Source organism: Danio aesculapii, chromosome 12 (assembly GCF_903798145.1).
Source record: "Danio aesculapii chromosome 12, fDanAes4.1, whole genome shotgun sequence".
Taxonomy (NCBI): Eukaryota; Metazoa; Chordata; class Actinopteri; order Cypriniformes; family Danionidae; genus Danio; species Danio aesculapii.
The window spans coordinates 12,161,007-12,182,923 of NC_079446.1; the positions used below are offsets into that span (position 1 = coordinate 12,161,007).

Genomic DNA, 21,917 nt, shown 5'->3' on the forward strand with positions numbered 1-21,917 from the left:
ACTAATCGCACTTGTAAATGTTAGTTTAGAGATGCTCTTTTAAGAACATTAGTGTAGATGCTGACTGAATCGTCTTTTCTCTCCTCTGCAGTTGTTTGACTGGTCAAAGATTGACGGTGCTTCTAAAGATCGCCTGCTGACCTTCTACAGACTGGCAGATCGTATCGCAGATAAACTCAAAGGACTGTTTGTGTTGTTTGCTGGCCAGCTGGTCAAACCCTTTTCCGATCTGCTGCATCAGCTTAACATTTCCCACACAGGTAAATCTTTGAAAGTTGATAAATTTGAAAGTTTCTGTGATGTTCCAAATACACCTTTAAAGGTGCTGTATGTACGTTTTTGACTCTTCTAAAGCATAAAAATACTATAATATGTTTGCAGATATTTAAGAAACATGCTAAGTGAACATTCTTGTTAATCTGGTCATTTAACCCGCCCAATGCCAGTTTAGCCAATTATATTTAAGCACCCCGCGTTGCCTTGGTGGAAAACAGAGTTTCATTCATTTCATTCATTCAGTCAGTCAGGAAGGCTACCACATGAGTTTTACATGTTTCACATGAGGTGGTTATTAATTAGCAAATAATATAAATATTACAAACGTAAACCTTAGGTGGGCAGGTTACATAGTAACCCCATGTCCTAACAACACCCTGCATGATAAGATTTGCAGTGATAAGCAATTGGGCTGTTTGCACCAGAGGAAACACGACAGAAATTTAAATAAAGCCGTTCAGAAGCACAGAATAGTGCACTCACTGCACTCCAGAGAAATGGTAAGGTTTATAAACTAATCAATAACATTATTAAATGAACGTGCTGAATCACTGATATGTTTTGGTTTGCACTGTGTCACAGTTCTAAAGTTCAATTTCAAACAGTTTATTTTCAAGACCTGAGGTGAACTATCTGCTGCTGCTTTCAGTAGTATGGCAATAAATGTCACGTGAAATGGCATTCAAACTCACATTATTAGAACTTAACACTGAATAAAGCACATGAGGTGTACCTGATGAAATCATTGTCAGTTTATCCTGTTGTTCAGCTGCAAGAAATAGAAGCCGTTTCTAAATATATAAATTTCAGGTGTTGGTTAGGACAAATTTTTAGAACAACGTGTAAATCAGCCTTTAGGCCTGACAATCAGGCACAATGCTGTTGGTGTCATCAGTCTGGCAACCTGCGCTTGTGTGTTTTGAACCAGGCATGCAATACCTAGTTCAACCACTGGGTGTCAAACTGACATACTGCACATTTTATGTGTCTTCGTTGTACAAACGATTTTTGACTGGCTTGTGTTAAAGAATTAGTTTACCAAAAAATTTAAATTCTGTTATGAAATACTCATCCTCATGTTTTGCTCAGGTCTTCTGTTTATCTTCAGAACACAAATTAAGATATTTCAGACTAAATCCCGGAGCTCTCCTATCCTCCATAGACAAGGGTCCCAAAACGTTCAAAGTCTAGAAAAAGAACCAAAAACATTTAATATGACTTCAACGGTTCAACTATAATCATACAAAGCTCCAAGAACATAATTGTGCATTAAAAATTCTTCACTTCCGTGACAGGTCAGGGTGTTTACTATTATGTGATGCTGACTCTAAATACATCATACTGTCCATAGTAAACACACATCTTGACAAGACAAATGTCATTTTTACATGATTTTTTGAAGCTTCTTGAAATTACAATTATTCTAATTCTTGAAATTAGAGTTGAAACACTAAAGACATGGAAACTTTCAACTAAGTTTTTGGTTGCTTTTCTGGATTTTGAACCTCTCAGAGTTGTAACTGTCTATGGAGGGTGAGAAAGCTCTCGGATTTCATCTAAAATATCATAATTTGTGATGAATGAAGATGTCTGAATGTAGTTGATGGCCGATTTTTAATTTTTGGCTGAACTAACCTAAGAAGAAATGTGGAGTAATAAGATTTTAATGTTGACATTTCCTTACCTTCTACCTATAGACAAAGCCTTCTTTGACTCTGAGAATGAGAGTGATGATGATTCAGATGAGGATGATGACGATGATAATGTGACGAAGAGCAGCCTTTTGCTACAGTATGTGTTGGACTGCCTTCACAAGATCTTCCTCTACGATACTCAGCACTTCCTCAGTAAGGAAAGAGCTGATGCTCTTTTGGGCCCTCTGGTGGATCAGGTCAGTGTAGCACACAAACTGAACAACAATCTATTAGCGCTAATAGCAATCATTGGAGTTGTTGTTGTTTTGGTTGTATTATTTTCAAATTAGTTTTAAAAAACATAAATTAAATTTATATATATATATATATATAAGAGAGAGAGAGAAAAGAGAAATTTATAAATGTGTATATATATATATATATATATATATATATATATATATATATATATATATATATATATATATATATACACATACATACATACATTTGAAGTCAATTTCTGTTTAACGGAGAGAAGGTTTTTTTAACACATTTCTAAACATAATAGTTTAAATTACTCATTTCTAATAACTGATTTATTTTATCTGTGCCATGATGACAGTAAATAATATTTTTGACTAGATATTTTGACACACTTAAGACACTTCTATACAGCTTAAAGTGACATTTAAAGGCTTAATTAGGTTAACTAGGCAGGTTAGAGTAATTAGGCAAGTCATTGTATAATGATGGTTTGTTCTGTAGATTTTCGAAAACAAATATAACTTAAAAGGGCTAATAATATTGACCTTAAAATGGATTTAAAAAAATTAAAAACTGCTTTTATTCAAGCCGAAATAAAACAAATGGACTTTCACCAGAAGAATAAGTATTATCAGACATACTGTGAAAATTTCCTTGCTCTGTTAAACATCATTTGGGAAATATTTAAAAAGAAAAAAAATTCAATGAGGGGCTAATAATTCTGACTTCAACTGTATGTATGTATTTCAGCTTAAAGTATAAAAACATCTAGATGGTGTAATTTTCCTGGGATTATGATGTAGTATTTTTCTACAATATCAAGGCAGAGGTCAGGACACTGTGACCAAATGCTTCTCAGTTTCTGAAAGTTTCACATTTTGGGTTTCTGCCTAATCAAACACACCAGATTTCAACCATTAAGTAATTAAAGAGATGGTTCACCCAAAAATGAAAATACTCATTTACTCGACCTTTCTTTGGTCCAAACCTGGTCCAAACACAAAATAAGATATTTTGAAGAAAGCTGGAAGCCTGTAACCCATACCTGTCAACATTGGGGTGTGAAAATAAGGGATAACCCCCTTATTGTGTTTAAAAAAAAACCCACCAAGATAGACATGCTTAGATATTATTATTATTATTATTATTATTATTATTATTATTATTGTGTGTCTGTTCAAACACGCACCGAAAACCCAGTGTCCGCTTTCGCTCTGCTTTAAATTGTGTGTAGAGAATCCGTTTGGGAAACAGCATCTGTTTATCAATATGGAGCGCATCTGACAGTCACGCACCGCTACATGAACTGACTGTTTTGAGGATTGCATAGGAGGGTCGATGGCGCCTGTAATGAAAAGGAAGAGAATTCTGCCGTTTTTATGTTTATTTCAAAGTGTTTTCATGCCTAAATAAAATCACATAACAGATTCACATTTAAGAGCAAGGGGTGTCCCCTGGTTATTCGGCGGTATGCTTTGCGTATAGGGAGAATTGCCTCTTTAATGTTTATTGCCACCCTTCATATAATGATTAAAAATACAGGAGATAGAATTGTAAAATATGGGAGAATCCCAGGAAAATGGGAGGGTTGACAGGTATGCTGTAAACATTGATATTTGGTAACTTTTGTAATAGTAAACTTATTAAAAAATAGTATATCATTTTTGTCACTGTAGGGTGCATATTCACAACAAACAAAGGTGTGTTTTGATTATGCCGGAATCATAGAAGTTGTGGTCTTTGTCACATAATCCAGGACTTCTTCAAAAAACATGTTCATGGTTTAGTTAAAATATTCAGAACTTTTTATCATGATACACCCTGAAGTCCAAACTTTTTGCTTGCAGGCTTTAAAAAAAAAAAAAAAAAAAAATATATATATATATATATATATATATATATATATATATATATATATATATATATATATATATATATATATATATACATATATATATATACATATATATATATATATACATATATATATATATATATACATATATATATATATATATATATATATATATATATATATATATATATATATATATATATATATATATATATATATATATGTATATGTATGTGTATATGTATATATATACTCTGACTTTTTTTATGACAGCAGGTTAAAGTTCCCAAATGGTATATTCCTAAGGACAGTTCACATCAACATGCTTTTTAAAAATATGGCCTTATTTGTTAATAACTTTAATCTTAATCTCACTTTTATAGATCTTGGATCAAAACTTGGTGCTTTAAAAATGATGTAAAGATTTTTTTTCCTGTCATGAGTTCATTTTATGTGTGTTTGATTTCTGAAGTTGGAGAACATGCTAGGAGGAGAGGAGACCTACAAGAGCCGCATTACCACACACTTGGTGCCTTGCATTGCTCAGTTTGCTGTTGCCATGAGAGACGACTCGCAGTGGAAAGTTCTCAATTATCAGATTCTGCTCAAGACACGTGACAGTTCACCAAAGGTATGCGTATTCTCAATTATGAAACTTGATATGGAAGTGAACATAGGAACAATGCTAATTTTCTTAAAAAAAAAAAAACAATTAAGGATTTCGGTCAACTTGTCAAGTCATTACATAATAAATACTGCAAAGAAAGCCAGCTGTTGTTTTATGCAAAAAAGAAATATATCAAAAAGAATATCAGATTTCTTCTACGGACATAAGGCCATTTATCAGGGCTGTAGCGGATCAAGGTTTGGTCCGTGATTTGTACGGATCACAACCCACTGTTCGGAACACACGTGGCCCGTGGATTAATAAATTTTTAAATTTGTAACGATCGCAGAGAGACCGCCTCTTATGTCATTAAAATCACATGTATGAAAGCATTTAGGATTTTCTGTAAAATGTAATGAGGATGGTAGAAGTTGTGGTAGGTTATTCGGGATGTGGTGGGTTTCTTAGGTTATTAAAGGTATTTTCTGCTACTACTTTGGCCTGCATTAATGCATTCAGTGTAAGCTGCACGATTAATCATTTAAAGATTGGGGTGTCAACACCCATACAACATAAATTTAAATTGATGGTGATTTGCATATGTTTATTAATCCTTCGAATTGCTGCATTCAAATCTGTGTTTGTAAAACGTAAAAATCAAGAAAGAGATTAAGTTTTTAGTCGTTTGAGTTAATGAAGTTACAAACAGTCCAATAACAGAAGTACTGGGATAACAGTTTATAATTTAGATATAACCACTGATGTTAAAGATTAAAATCACCGTCATATGCATTTAACTTGACACTCAAAATGAAAGTTAAAGGCAGCAATTACATTATTTAACCAATAGGTAGTGACAACCAGCCATCAAAAACATGCCATTGAATAATTTTTCAAAAATGATGAAACATGAAGATTTATGAGTGAATAACTGACTCATTTATTGAAAATGAGACTGAAAATAAATATTGGTTGTACAAATTTTGTTAGATTTTTAAATTTAGCATCATCAGCAACAGTAGTAATAACAGTGGATATTTCACAGTACTGAATATTTTACTACCATTTATAAATAAATTGTTTTAGCATAGTTGTGTTTGACACATGAAGATTGTTACAATGTGTCTTGCTGTCACTTGAAATGTCCACTATTTTAATCTTTGAGTTTGAGGATATTTGATTTGGAAAGTCTGTGAATTTGAAGTTAACCAAGGTATGGGAATCCTGATATAGTGAAACTCTCCAGTCGCTGTCCATTCCATATTTCAAAGCCTCTAAACAGTTCTAGTCACAGTAAACCCTGCTCCACTTAAGCTACATCTCAGCAGGCACTGTGAGTTTGTGTCTTATTATAATGTGCACCAGGGCCGTAGACTTAGCGTGGATGGAGGGCATCATCCCCACCAATATCCACCAACTATTAAAATGTCCCCACCAATAATTTAATCCACTTAAAAAATTGCACGGTCAATATTAACCTAGACATGCAGCATAGATATTTACATTACAAGTCACCTCCACTAATGTTGTCTATTGGAAGGAATGCATCAATATAGTCGTCATTTTAGTACAGGGTAGCTCTCAATTGAAATGAATGCGGGACCAAGGTGCAGTGACTGGCCATCCGGAGCTTAAGATATATACAAATATCTATGATCGGGAGTTTTACTGCTTGTCAGTATGCAATTTTTTTTTTAAATTACTAAAATTAGAATTAGGTTAGAAGACCGCAAGTTCATTGCCGACAAAGAGCGTGTGTTTGTGTGCATGGAAATGTATTATCCTCCCTCCCTGTTAAATTTGGTCCATGTCCTGAAACACCCGCTCCCCCCTCTCCTGCTTTCACTTCTAATTCTAACGGAGGGAGCGATTCGTTTGTGAACGACTCATGTGAACCATCGGTATCCCTGCATTTTAATGTGCATATTCAACTTTCTGATCTAAATGGTATATAACATTTGTAATATTCAATAATTTAGGGTGTACAGTATGCACATTGAGGCGCAGGCACTGTTATGTTATCAGGCACATTTTTGTGTTACTTAAAAACTAGCCGTTACTTCACTTAGCCAAGAATAATATGAGTTTCTGGCATCCATCTTGGACCATCTTGTCACATTTCATTTACATTGTTTGCTGATTTGATAAAAAAAACAGCATAAGCCTAGAATTTAGTGCAAGTTGCTACTACTTTGCCTTATGGTCCGTGCAGTAAGTGACTGTATTATCATTAATAATGTTACTTGTTTAGCACAAAAGTTCGTAACATACAAAAAACTAAATCTTGCCTATGAAATGTTCTGCCTTTGTGCTTTGTGTTCTTTGTTTGCTCATTACTACACCCGCACACAGCGCTAAAAGTCCAGCATCTTCAGATTGGCTTTAGTCTTGACTAGTGCTGTTGAAAGACTTCTTATGACCCCTGAATGACCCCTAAACACATGATCATTGTGATTGGCTGTGCCTTTCCTTGCTGTCATGTGAGAGGCTGTAGCTGCCTTCAGATGTAACAGCGCCAAAACCTCGAAGGGGAATTTTCTTTGCAAGAAAAAAGTGTGTGAGGTGTGTGACATACAAGTGAGGATGGTGGCAGCAGCAAAAAAAAAAGGTGGACAAAGGAACTTTTTTCAACGAAAAGTGTAAGTCGCACAAATGGAAGTTCGCTACTGAATTAACGTATGTTCACACCGAAAGCGGCGAGTGCGTCAAAGTAGCCGGAATTCATTCATTTTCAATGGGAGCCAACGGAGAGGAACAGCGCGGCACGTCTTCGCCAGTGTGGGCGACGAGGAGAGTTGAAATCAAGTCAACTTTATGGTCATGAGTAGGCCCACACGGAATCTGCACACGCATTTTTTAGCCGATCATTAGTTCTGTTTATTTACTTGAGTAAATGTGTGTAAATCTATATTTATTCAGTTTTTAAATTACACTAAAATTATTGACTAATATGAAAATGTTCATATGATTTATGTACAATGCAGTTTGTGAAGTAATATTTTCTGTCTTTTAGTAGATATTTTATCTGAGAGACTTGCTTTGTTTACCAAATAAAGTGAATCTAATTGGATTTGCATTTTAAACATTAAATAAAAGTTTAAAAGATATTATTTTTCATTTTACATATTAAGGTTTTAGTTATCATACTCCCAAAATAATTCTGCAGTAATTCGCAGATTTTTACTAAAATTCTCAGCAGAATCAACAAAAAACATCCGCAGATTCCGTCTGGCCCTAGAAATGAGCTATGACGCGGTTCGGCGGCAAGCAATCAGAATGTAAAATGTCACCAATTTTGAGTTTTGATTAACTGTAGTTAAAATACAATCTTTTCTCCTCTAAGGGCTTATTATACGGTCTCTGTCGCCATCTTGTGGATGAACAACATCAACCATCTTTTCTGTGCTCAACGACAGGCTAATGAATGCCAATGCGCTTTAACACAGAAGTTATATTTAAAATAGGCACTATCCTTATAAATAAAAACTGCATATTTGAAATATAAACAACTACGTTCTCCTCGAAAAAGCCTCAAAAGTACATTATGTTGTCCAACAGATGCAATATTTGTCAAACTGTAGTAAGTTTATTGATCTGCTGTCACCCTGTATGGGCAGAGTAATGCAGAAGAATTAAGAGGCTGTACAAGTGCTGTTATTGCAGAATATTACATGACTGTCAGCCAATCAGGATCGAAATCCAGACTGAACTGTTGTATAAATACAGTTAAGAAAGAGTATAATATATGCATTATGGTCTAAAATACAAATAAATTTTCTCAACTTTTTTCAGGTTCGTTTCTCTGCGCTTGTCATGTTGCTGGAGTTGGCAGGCAAGCTGAGGGAGAACTACATGGTTCTTCTGCCAGAGACCATCCCATTCCTGGCCGAGCTCATGGAGGGTAAGAACATTACACCAATATTTCATCAAATGGGTACACACTATAAGTACACAGTGTTACCTAATGTCATCTCTGTTGCTGCCGTGAGTCCTGTTTTGCTTTTATTTCTCATGAATTCAGAATTTTGTGGTTGGTTTGAGATGGGCAGCATTTTGAGCTTTCAAACATTATCACTGCGTCCCAAATAGGCATGGGCTGGTATAAGATTCAGACGGTATGATAACCTTGGATAAAAACATCACGGTATTATGATTACTGATACAAAATAAGTCCTTTTAAATGTCTGAGTGAAAACCAACAACTTCTTCACACATTGAACACATATTTTATATCAAGAAACATTTAAAATATCAGCACCTCCAAGTCCGAGGCCATGGTGCTACACCGGAAAAACGTGGATTGCCATCTACCGGTCGGAGGAAAGTCCTTGCCTCAAGTGGAGGAGTTCAAGTATCTTGAAGTTTTGTTCACGAGTGAGGGAAGGATGGAGCGTGAGATCGACAGGCGGATTGGTGCAGTGGCAGCAGTAATGTGGTCAATGTACCAGTCCGTTGTGGTAAAGAAGGAGCTGAGCCGAAAGGCAAAGCTCTCGATTTACCGGTCAATCTACATTCCTACTCTCACCTATGATCATGAGCTTTGGGTCATGACCGAAAGGACAAGATCTCGGATACAAGCAGCTGAAATTAGTTTCCTTCGCAGGGTGGCAGGGCGCACCCTTACAGACGGTGAGGAGCTCTGTCACCCAGGAGGAGCTGGGAGTAGAGCCGCTGCTCCTCCACAAGAGAGAAGTCAGCTAAGGTGGCTCGGGAATCTGTTTCGGATTTCCAAGCATGTCCCACAGAGAGGAGGCCTTGGGGAAGACCCAGGACACACTGGAGGCACTATGTCTCTCAGCTGGCCTGGGAATGCCTAGGGATCCCCCCGGAGGAGCTGGAGGAAGTGTCTAGAGAGAGGGAAGTCTGGAGTCTCTTCGAAGACTGCTGCCCCAGCGACACAGCCCCGTAAAAGCGGATGAAAATGATGATGATGAACATTTAAAATATTTTGGACCAGTAGCTTTTTGTGGACATTCCTTGTCAGCTGGATGTACGGTTGTCCTAAAAAACTAAATTAAATAGTTGTAAAAACATGTAAAAAAAAAAAAATCTAACACATACCTTAGGAATGGTATAACAGAAAGGTTGAAACCTTGGTGGTTTTAAAACCTTGACTTTTTCAAACTGCGGTAAACCTTGAAACTTGTTATCATCCCATGCCTAGTCCCAAATGGCACACTATGCACTTATGCACCATTTACTTATGCACTTACACACTTAACAGCATAGTATATGGATGTAATGTCGTCCCAAATTGAACACTAACATTTATTTACTAAGCGGAAATTCAAACCATTTCCCTGATGACTTTTGACGATTGCCAAATTAGCGAAATAAATGACCAAACTACCAAATAAAACCTGCCATGAAGCCATCAGGAGGTGGTATAATCACTTTCCTTTCACAATCCAAAATAAATAATCCAACATCAGTGCCCATAACTCCGCCTCTACTGTTACGAGAGCAAAGCAGCGGCTGTTGAGTGTGTGAAGTGTCCATCATTCCACACTTCATTTTAAGGGTTGAATAAGTGTATTTTCTGAGTAATTAAAGTGCACTTATTATTATTATTATTTTTTTTCAGTGTGAACTTACACTATTTATACTACAAAATGGCGTAGAATACTGCATTAGTATGCAATATGGGATGCACATTAAATCTTAACTTATCCACCCAGTCCCATCTAGCTATAGCAGTTGCGAAGCCTACTAACTAGCTTATGACATGACATAGCATGTTAAATCATGCTAGCAACATGTTAAATAATTTTAACAAAGTGCTAACCATGTTAGAAGGATGCTATCAAAATACGAATGAATGTTTATGCCTTAATTCATGTTAGCAACATGCTAATTCATTATAAAAATATTAACTGTTAGAAATGTGCTAATAATATGTTAATTCATACCAACAGCATGCTAAATGATGGGAAACATGCTTGAGACCTGCTGTTAAATCATGTTAACATGTTACCAACATGCAAACATGTTAACAGTGTTATAAATATGCTATTGCATACTAACAGCATGTTAAATCGTGTTAACCGTATAGTGAGCACGCCTGAAACCTGCTAACTTGTTCATTTATGTTAGCACATCCTTTAACTACATTAGCAGGAAGCTAAATATTATTACTATTTTAGCATCATGCTTATTCGTATTATTAACATGTTCATGTTAGCAACATGCTAATTGGTGTTAGCAATGTGATAAAAACATCAAGCAACCACCCAGAACGCATTAGCAGCCACTCTTAATAGTACCCTACTTTAAACTTAAAGCACTTATGGCTGTTTCAAACCAACATAATAGTGTCTCCCTGTAAACTTTCCTCATGAAGCTCTTTCTTTGTTTTACAGATGAATGTGAAGAGGTTGAGCACCAGGTTCAGAAGGTCATTCAAGAAATGGAGACTGTCCTCGGTGAACCACTGCAGAGCTACTTTTAATGGCTCCTGAGACAAATTCAGTGTATTTGTTATCCTTACTTTATTGATGAGCTATCATACTGAAACATGCATCAGTCTGTCCACCATCTTCTCCTGCACATCTGAACTCTGACTGATTGGCAGCTTGACCTACCTATGTGTCTATGCATTTGTAAATGAAGAAAGCCTGAAATGACTGGATGCTCTGCCCTTTATATGAAAACGACGCACGTGATGAGTATATGTGTCTGATGTTTTTAAAAAGAAACCGTTTTATGGCATTGAATGACATTTTGTAATGCACACTAGTGTTTTTCTGAGGAAACGTCATATCATAAAAAGATTAATATGGAAAAATTGTGTTTGATTAATGGGAGAAAGCAAATAGGTGGCATGTACAGTAAGTTCAGGTTCAACTTTAAGTATGCATCAACTGTTTGGTCACACTTTACAATAAAGTATTATTAGTTAATGTATTTTTACTAACATGAACTAATTATGAACAATACTTAATTATGAACAGCATTAATTAATAATCATAGTTCAACGTTAACTAATGCTTTATTATCATCTAAATCCATGCTTGTTAACATTTAACATGAACTAAGAATGAACAACTGGATTTTTATTAACTAACATGAAAAAATGCTGTAATGAATGCATTGTTCACTGTTTGTTCATGTTAGTAGATGCATTAACTAATATAATAAATAATAATTGTGTGTGTGCGTGTAAGCCTGTCGAGTCTCACAGGTGTCCTTGGAACAGGAAGCAGGAATTTCGAGTGTCTCATTATCTTGCTCTCCGGGGGAAGTTGTTTCTCTCCAGCTGAGGCCGTCTGGCAGGAGAGTCATAGGGAAGCCGAAAGAGAACAAAAGGTTTTTAATTTGGATCAATATCTGCCAATTTCGCAGTTATCTAATGTCTGGTCTCCAGGTCTGACTTAATTACCTTGCAACGCCGATAGATTCTCCCCAATGTTTTCCAATTTGCAGTCTAATGCCACAGTCTGAGTACCAATGACCCTGCTCACCACCGTTTCAATCCAGCCGGCCAGCTTGGTGGGGTTTTGAGCCGCACTGACCGCTTTTATCAATCGTCAATACCCCAAGGCCCCGCCTTAGCCCATCAGCAGAAACCCTGTAATCAAAGTCCTGAATAAATACATATCTTCAATATCCTTCAGGGACAGCACGGCCAGGCACATGACACGCCACTTCTCCTGCCTGTCCATCTTGTATCCAGCTGTGAACGTCCCTGCAGGACAGTTGGGTTCCCCCGAACCCAAACTTCTCATCGAGAAGAGTGTTACCAACTGTTTTAAAAGTAATAGCCAGCTGTCTTGCCAATTTTTATTTATCAGACATACACTTTAAAACTATTTAGGTCTGTTTAATCTACTTAGTGTATTGCAGTCGTAGAGACATGCATAACATTGGAAAAGTACATTTTTTTGTGTTTTTGTTAACACTTTATAATTACACACACACACACACACACACTATGAATCATTTATTAAGCATTAGCAAATAGTTAATTCATTATCTTCTAAGCATTAAATCTACATTAATAGATGTAAGTAGTTTATAAATACAGATACAAATGCTGTATTCTTGACTTAAAAGCTCATGTATAATGTGCCTAATGATTGTGTTTTCATACTTGGTTAATGATTCATTTTTCATTACTAAAATAAGTATTGCATTTATTACAAACCAGTTATTTAAGAATAGTTGGTGTTTTTTAAGGCCATTCAGAATGTCTAAATGAATTATTAATAAACTATTCAACTGAACATTTATATATCATATTATTCAGGCATATACTAATAGTTACTTTGTATGTTAATAAATGCTTTATTAATGCAACTTCATCCAGTTTTGTGACCTAATCTAAACTGAGGACTATTTATGCTATGTAAATCACTTATAAAGGACAACTAAAAGTTCAGTGTTAAATGAACAATAAATCTTTGCAATTTTATCTAAGAATAAAAATATTGTAAGGCTTAAACATTGCTGAATAACAGGAGTGTCAAAATATAACATAAAATTAGATAAAACAACAACAATATATTAATTTTGCAATATATTATGATACACTTAAATGTTATTTATCGATGTTTAAACTGCACAGTAATTTCATTCTAGATAAGATTGAAGAGATTGTTTTCTTTTAATACGATTTCATTAGTATGGAAGCCGTTCCCGCCACTGAATTGAAAAAAAAATTATTGAAAAAAAAAATTTAAGTCAGAATTCTGAGTTACAAATGAGTTTCCTGTTATGTCGACTGGCCATAAATGGAGTTTTAAAGACGCATGCACATTAGCTCATAATCACAACAATAAAGCCTATATCTGACTTTTTAATGTTTATCACGCTTTCAAAAAGGAAATATATAGTTGAACTAGGCTATCTATTTATTTGTATGGATTTGTTCTTTTTTAATTATTACAGTTTGGTCTAAATAGCAATTATAAAGCATTAAACAGAGCGCCTGAAACTAGCTACAGGTTGTGTGATTCCTCCAAAAGTCTAAAATTAGGATTTCTATATTATTTATCTATTATATGTGTAACAATTATGATTTACATATTGTCGCAGCTGTTATTTGTTTCAAATTGCAAGAGTGCCCTTGTGTGGTGTACTTGGGAGCTGCAGACATATCGAACATAGACATTATAAAGGGCTAAACCTAAAAGGGTTGTATTAGTTTATATTTCAGTTCAGTAAAAGTGTCAACCAAATACTGTTTGGTTCCTGGCCTTTATTGGTAAACTGGGCTGCGAATATACCACATCACAAGCAGAGAACCTAAAGAAAGAGTCTTTAACACTTCATTTATGGCCAATCGCCATAACAGGAAACTCCTTTAAAACTTGCAATACTGACTTAATAACTCAGAATTGCGACTTTATAACTCAGAATTCTGACTTAATTTTTTTAAGGGTTTTTTTTAATTATTTTTTTTTTCCAATTAATTTTTTTTATTCATACTATGTGCATCTTCAAATGCATAGAAATGAATAAAATAGTTCATTTTATTTTTCTTGTTTAGAATATAACGAAGCCTTTAATTGTAAACAAGGAATATATATTTTTCAAATGTAACACTGCCATTTTCAAAAAATCTGAAGAGTTAAGCATTTATTCTTGTTAGAAATATAACAATTTATTATTTATTTGTTAGAGACTGATTATTTGTTTTTAGTTTCATCTGAGATGCCATAGTTCATCACTATCGTTTCCTCTAGTTATTACGACGAATACATTTTAAAATGTTCTCCCATTTCTCCCATTCATTTCATTTTGAACAGTCTTGACAAAAGAATACACAAAAGTAAGTTTACATTAAAATACGATTAAAATTCGTAAAAACTGCGTAATAATCATAGAATACGGAAAATATCATTTATCTTTCCAAGCGAGTTGATGTGCGACATTCTTTATTTTTATTTTGTAGAAACGTAAAAACTAAACTCCTAAAAAAAACTCTTAATCGAAAGCAACAAAAATTAAGTGAACGAATTAACAGCCTTAAATTATTTTCTTGATACCCAAGTAGAAAATTGTGCTCTTTACATGCGCTTATTATCATAATGAACCCATTCGAATGGAAATTAGCTGACCTCAAATCAGCTCTTGCTCATTTAGCGACTTTTCATCAAACCAGAGAGGAAAACCCAGAGCAGCCCAATGCGCGTCACCGGCCAGCGTGTCGTCACGGCTCCTGTAATCTGCTTTGATTGTAGAGCCGCTTATTCCAGACTCACTGCTGCCGGATGAATTATTATTACTGTGATGATGAAGATGAAGAGCTTCAGCGGATCACGAGCAGCTCTTCACATATTCAGGAGACACCTCCATCATCAGCGGCACTCTGTGGGAATAATAGGCGCGCCGTTCTCCAAAGGACAGGTGAGAGATAAAGCAATTCTGACGGGAAATAAAACACTGAGGTAAACTGTGTGAGAAATGATATTGTTTGCTGCAGTAGTGGAGCTCATGTTATTGACTGTCTGTCACTGCAGCAGAAGGATGGTGTGCAGGAAGGAGCAGACCTCATTCGAGCCGCCGGACTGGTGCAGAAACTTAAAGGGCAAGGTAACACTACCTGAGCAATTCCAGCGTTATGGATGTAACATTTGCAGTAACTCAAAACCTAAATTCACAGAGAGAGAAAGTATACGTTACATTATATTGAAGCATCTGTTCATATTTTCCAGAACAGCTAATCACAGAGTTAAGGGATCAGACAAATATCAATCTGTAAACATGTTTTGTACTTTAAATGAGGGAAATAAACAGGCGTTACGGATGTGACCAAAAAAGTATGCAAGTTTGCAGTATACGACATACTTTGTAGAAGTTCTGTGAATTAAACTGCAGAAAATAATTTAAAAAATAATAAAAATAATTAAAAATAATAATAAAAAATAAAAATAATTAAACTCCCAGAAAATAATGCTAATCATAAGGATAGGAGTTGGCTCTCTATAGAACAAACATGATTGATTTTATTTTATTTCATATTTTTGCATTTATGAGGAAAAAGCTGCGTTATGGATGTGACAGATGTGAAATTGCCACTTGTGTGACTTTGGTAAATCAAATAAAGTCGTTTAAAAACATTGACAGAGACATTTTTAAGTATTTCTAAAGCACTGTAATATACTTAATTACACAAAAAAAAAGTAGATACGGTTTCAATATTTTGGTGAAAATTTTTTCATGGCAAGGTTGTCATTTGCATGGAATTACTCATCTGATATTTACCTCACAGTACAGAAGACTCAAAAAATGACATTTCAGCAATTCCAGCGTTATGGATGTGATATTTGTAGTAAAAACTCAAAACGTACATTTTCAGAGAAAGAATTGTGTTAACATATTGAAACATCTGTTTATATTTTGCAAATCAGAAAAGGATCAATCCGTAAAAGAAAATTTTTGATTTTAAATGAGGAAAATAATCATGCATCATGGATGTGACTAAAATGTTAGCAAGTTTACTGCATAAAACATACAGCATATAGAAAATCATCATACACTCTTAGAAAAAAAGGTACATGGTGGTACAAATAATGTTCCTTAAGAAACAGTTTTGTACCTTTGTGAAAATTGTACTTTATATGGTACAGAAAAGATACTGTTCTGTTCCTTTTATACAATTGAAATGAAGGTACATAAGTGTTGGACAACTCCTTTATTACAATACTTATGAAAATAAATATTACTGGACAGGCAAATTGATTTCATGAATAATTTCCATATTAAAACATGAATTATCATTTAAAAACATATGATTAAAAAAACTCATAAACATTAATTATTAAGTTCTATTAAACAAAACAACTGGTAAAACAGAACTATACACTCTCAGAAATAAAGGTATGTGAGGTGTCACCGGGGTGGTACCTTTTCAAAAGATACACATTTGTACTTAAAGGGTCCATATTGGTACCTCAAAAGTATAAATTAGTACCTAAACATTTTAAGAGGAACACTTTTGTACTTTATAGGTACTAATTTGTACCCTTGAGGTCTTAATATGGACCATTTTAGGTACAAATATGTACCTTTTGAAAAGGTGCCACCCCAGTGACATGTACCTTTATTTCTGAGAGTGTAGGTATTAAACATTTAAGGAATTTTTAATAATAATTTGGTAAGCTTTTTCTGATATAAACATTTTTATTATTGATATCTGCACCTTTTGGCATTTGCTTTCCATCACACACGTGAGCTGGCAAAAGTCCTATGCAAAGTGTTCAGGCAGACATTTTAGTATTGTAAAACTTATCAAACCTGTGCATATCTCGTTACAATACTTTCGCATAATTCTATTTCCATTTTAAAATTAAGTAAATTAAATGAACTTTTAAGTGATTACAAAGGTTTTGTGTAAAAATTTGAAAAAAAAAAGTTTTATATTGTAGATGGGAGAATGTGTTTCTGTAACATTTTTGTGTAAAGTGTTGTGTAATGTTTAGCAAAAAAAAGAACTTTTGATTTATGTTAAAGTATTTTTTATTCTTTACTGTAAATGGAAAAGGTGCATTTACACTTTTAAAAGAAACTTTAAAAAAAATATTGCTGCTTGTATATTTGATGTTTTATATTTACTGAAAATAAATGACACATTTTGGATAGAGCTAAATGCCTTTAAATAGTTCTTGAAGGAACACATTTGTCACTGTTAAGGTACAAAGTGTCTTATCACTGTTGTGGTACCTTCATGGATCAGATATGTGCATTTGATGAAGGTACAATATTGTATCTGCAGGTTTTAAAAATCAAAGGTATATTTTGGTTTCCCATGGTACAAATCATGCCCTTAAAGATACAAACTGCAATGGTACAAATATGTTTCTTTAGTACAAATCTATTCCATAAAAAGGTACTGCCCCAGTGAGGGTTTTCTTTGATACAACATTGTACCATTTTCTCAGAGTGTACTCTGTGAAAATCTATACCTTTACTTACATTACACCCTGCTTTCAAAAGACCTTCAGGATAAAGTTGTAGAAAGGCAAAGGTTAGGTGAAGGCTAAATATTTTTTTAAAAAGCCCAACAATAAAAAATGTCATTATTTAGAATATTGATTTTATTATTATTGGCTAATTATTGGCAATTATTGGCTATTATATTATTGGCATTCATTTGATAAATTATCTGAGTTGAAACACTGCAAACTCTAATGTGAAGTGAAAAATAAGGTATGACTATTAGCAGTGGGGCTAAATAACAGTGTTTTTTTCGTCCCCACAGGAATTCTTGCCATTTAAACCTGCTTTACTTTTGAACTGAAAAACTCAGAGATTACAAACTTAAGGATGAGTCATTGCACGGAATAACCTGTAGATTGATCATTACTTACATGAAAAAAGGAACAAAAAGTACAATAATTGACCTTTTGCGCTTAAAAATTGACATTCAGTACTAACCGCAGGACACAAAGATGAAATCGTGGTATTTGGCAGCTCCGTCCAGCGTTGCATTCAGAATGTGCTGTTATAGCCTGTAAAGCAAATGTTATATATATATATATATATATATATATATATATATATATATATATATATATATATATATATATATATATATATATCTTACTCACCATTTACTTGTTTCAAACCTGTTTGACTTTCTTTCTTCCACTGAACACAAAAGTAATTGTTCTACAGAAGTACATGAACACATTTGTTTTGTTTTTTTTCTGTTGAAGTCAGTGGGTACTGGTTTTCAGCTTCCTTCAAAATATCTTCTTTAGTGTTCAACAGAATAAAGAAACTCATGGTGATGGTGAATGAATAGTGAGTATGTTTAATTTTTTGTGAAATCTCCCTTACCTGTAATTAAAATTGATGCACATTTTAAATTGTTCCAAGTTTCAGATCCCATTATATATATATATATATATATATATATATATATATATATATATATATATATATATATATATATATATATATATATATATACATACACACACACACACACGCACGCACGCACGCACGCACACACACACACACACACACACACACACACAGTTGAAGTCAAAATTATTATCCCCCTGAATTTTTTTCCCCAATTTCTGTTTAACGGAGAGATTATCTTAACACATTTCTAAACATAATAGTTTTAATAACTCATTTCTAATAACTGATTTATTTTATCTTTGTTATGATGACTGTACATAATATTTCACTAGATATTTTTAGGACACTTCTATACAGCTTAAAGTGACATTTAAAAGCTTAACTAGGTTAATTAGGTTAACTAGGCAGGTTAGGGTTATTAGGCAAGTTATTGTATAATAATGTTTTGTTCTGTAGACAGTCGAAAAAATACATTGCTTTAAAAACTGCTTTTATTCTAGCTGAAATAAAACAAAAACTTAAAAAAAAAAACTAAAAAAAAAAAGGCTTTCTCCAGAAGAAAAAATATTATCAGACATACTGTGAAAATGTCCTTGCTCTGTTAAACATCATTTAGGAAATATTTAAAAAATAAAATAAAATTCAAAGGGGCAAATAGTTCTGAATTCAATTATATATATGTGTGTGTGTGTGTATATGTACTATACATATGCATATCTTCTTTTGTATTCAACAGAAGCAAAACACCAAAATAGGTTTTAAACAATGGAAGGATAAGTCAGTTTTTGGCTGCATTTCTTTAATGTGCAGGATGTTTTCTGTGGACATATAGTAGTAGCTCAGAGGTGCCGTGTATGTTTGTACTTATTAATTCAGCTGACAGCTGTGTGCGTGTGTGTGTGTGTGTTCTGATTGGATAGTGACCGTGGCATCTCTTCACACCCCTTGTGTGTCTGCTGCAGTATGCCATTCTGTAGAGGGACACATTTATTTGCACACCTTAACTCAAACAAATCCAGTAATGTTTAATGCTGCAACATATCAGAGAGCTCCATCTGTCTGAAAAGTTCAATCAGTGACAGGCTGTCTGAAAATGAGTGATTTATTTACACATTCATTTCAAGAGTTTTCACCCAAAAATTTATTTTCTGTCATCGTTTAATCACCCTCCATTTGTTCGAAACCTACTGTAAAAAATGGGTTCCACACAATCGATTTGTGTTAGGACACCATGAGGGAATCAAGATAACTTATTCGTTTTTACAAATTTAAGTGGATTGAACATAAAACATTTAAGTTACCCCCGCCCCCCCCCAAAAAACAAAACAAAAACAAAAACAAGAGTTGTGTTATTTCAGCTCATTTTAAATTAGTAGTTTAAACAAACAGCAAATGTCATTTTTTTCAGTGTATTTGAATTTCTTTCAATGGTTGAACACAGTAAAAACTATAGGGAACTACAGCAACACTTGTAATAAAGGAGAAAATTTTATGAAATAAAATAAATGTCAAGGCTTTCTCAGCTTACAAGCCTTTCTCAGGGCCATTGGTGTAAATTAACTATTTACATTTACTCAAAATACTGTAATTGAGTTGTTTTTCTCAGGAATTGTAATTTACTAAGTAGTTTTAAAATGTGTACTTTTACTTTCCCTTAGTACATTTTTAGTGCAGTATTGGTACTTTTACTTCACTACTTTCCTTCAACCTGCAGTCGCTACTTTATTATTTCTTGTCTATGGTGATTAGAAAAGTCAGTTCTGTGATTCCTGTCCAATCAAATCACACATAGAATGCAAATTGCATCATAATGAACTACCTCAAGACATGTTTGGAAGCATTAAAAGTGTCTAAGAAGATTGACACAGAGACCCATGTTTACTGTTTGATGACCAAAATGGCCTTAAACACCCAGCAGGCCCAAGACATCAACAAGACGTCAGATTGACATTGTACCTCAGCGTTGTGGGGATGTTGTATTTTGTTTGGAAATGAATATCAGGTTGACGTCAGAACCCAACATCAGGCCGATGTCAATGTCCAACGTCCAACCTGAAATCAACCAAATATCAACGTCTAATGATGTTACATTTTGACGCTGTGTGGACGTTACCACTTTGACGTCTATCAGACATTGGATTTTGGTTGCCATACCTGACGAATAAATGTCAGTATTTGATGTCAATATGATGTTGGTTTAAGATGTTGGCTTGACGTAGAATTTTGGTCACTTTTTAACAACCTAAAATCAACCTAATATCAACATCATTTGAAGTCATTATTGAACATCAAAATAACATTATCTTAGACGCTGGCTAGACATTGAATTTTGGTCGCCTGATGTCACAACCTAAATCTAACCGTCTTATGAGGTTGCGTGTCTGCTGCGCAATAACTAAATGTACTACAGAATGTTACGTTTACACACACATCCACATGTAAACACATCAGATTTTTACAGCGTAAAACTCACTACTCTTGAGTACTTTTGAAAGGGCTACTTTTTACTTATACATTGAGTAATATTCACAACAGATACTTTTACTTTATTTGCAATACATTTTTAGGCAAGTAATGGTACTTTTACTTAAGTATGACTTTTCAGTACTCTTTCTACCACTGCTCAGGGCACAAAAAAATCACATACAAACATTTTAAAAGGCTCTAAATACACATCTCCATCTTAGAACATCTAATTACAGATTAGAAACATCATCACCCCAATCAATCAGCAGAAACCAACTACATCAATCAATTGACATGAATCCACATCACATCGACACTTTATCAAATTCTGTTGAACACAAAAGGCAGATATTTTGAAAAATGCTGGTAGCTGGCACTCACTGGACGTTTCTCAATATGTGTTCTTGTCTGTACTTGCGTTCTCGTGATTGTCTAAATAGAATGATCACTCCTGTGATTCGCATCCTATCAAATCATGCATAGAAAAGTCACATCAGACAGACCGACCTCAAGAAAGTTATTATAGATGCATATATTAATGTAATGTTTTCTCATATTAAAATATTCTTACATTTTAAATTTATAGTCCATGAATAGCAAATAATCTTACATTTAGAGACACACTTAAAATGGTACTGATGTACACTACATTTTAAATTTTTGCAGGAAATAATACTTACTACTCACTTGAGTACTTTCAAGGGCTACTTTTTACTAATACATTGAGTAGTAATATGCATAATCAACGCGTTATAAAATTCTGAGTGTGCCTCACACAGGTAAGTGGATTTGACAAACCACCTGTATAAAATGCTTTAACCGACACATTTTTACCAGACACTTTCTTACAATCACTCCGTATCTCTAAAAAAAAAACAGGCATTTATGAAGTGTGCTTCAGGTGATTTGACCTGACAAACCACCTGTAGAAAAACATCCATTCCCCCCGTCCTTACTCTCGCATTAATTATCTGAGTTGCTTTGTATAATTATCACTTCT

The 21,917-nt window shown here is 34.2% G+C and overlaps 2 protein-coding genes across 3 annotated transcripts in view; both read left to right on the forward strand.

Annotated features, from left to right (window-relative positions):
* Positions 1 to 11,423, forward strand: part of heatr1 (HEAT repeat containing 1) — a 77,333-nt gene extending 65,910 nt beyond the window's left edge. For both annotated transcript variants that reach the window (XM_056469176.1, XM_056469177.1), the window contains exons 41-45: positions 92 to 260; positions 1,974 to 2,167; positions 4,505 to 4,663; positions 8,432 to 8,540; positions 10,999 to 11,423. In XM_056469176.1, the coding sequence (XP_056325151.1) occupies positions 92 to 260; positions 1,974 to 2,167; positions 4,505 to 4,663; positions 8,432 to 8,540; positions 10,999 to 11,087 (720 nt within the window). In that variant the 3' untranslated portion in view covers positions 11,088 to 11,423. The remainder of the gene's footprint in view (positions 1 to 91; positions 261 to 1,973; positions 2,168 to 4,504; positions 4,664 to 8,431; positions 8,541 to 10,998) is intronic.
* A 3,334-nt stretch (positions 11,424 to 14,757) lies between these two features.
* The window catches only part of arg1 (arginase 1), a 17,588-nt gene continuing 10,428 nt past the window's right edge, over positions 14,758 to 21,917 (forward strand). Inside the window, exons 1-2 of the mRNA XM_056469612.1 lie at positions 14,758 to 14,986; positions 15,100 to 15,172. Coding sequence (XP_056325587.1) covers positions 14,870 to 14,986; positions 15,100 to 15,172 — 190 coding nt within the window. The 5' untranslated portion in view covers positions 14,758 to 14,869. The remainder of the gene's footprint in view (positions 14,987 to 15,099; positions 15,173 to 21,917) is intronic.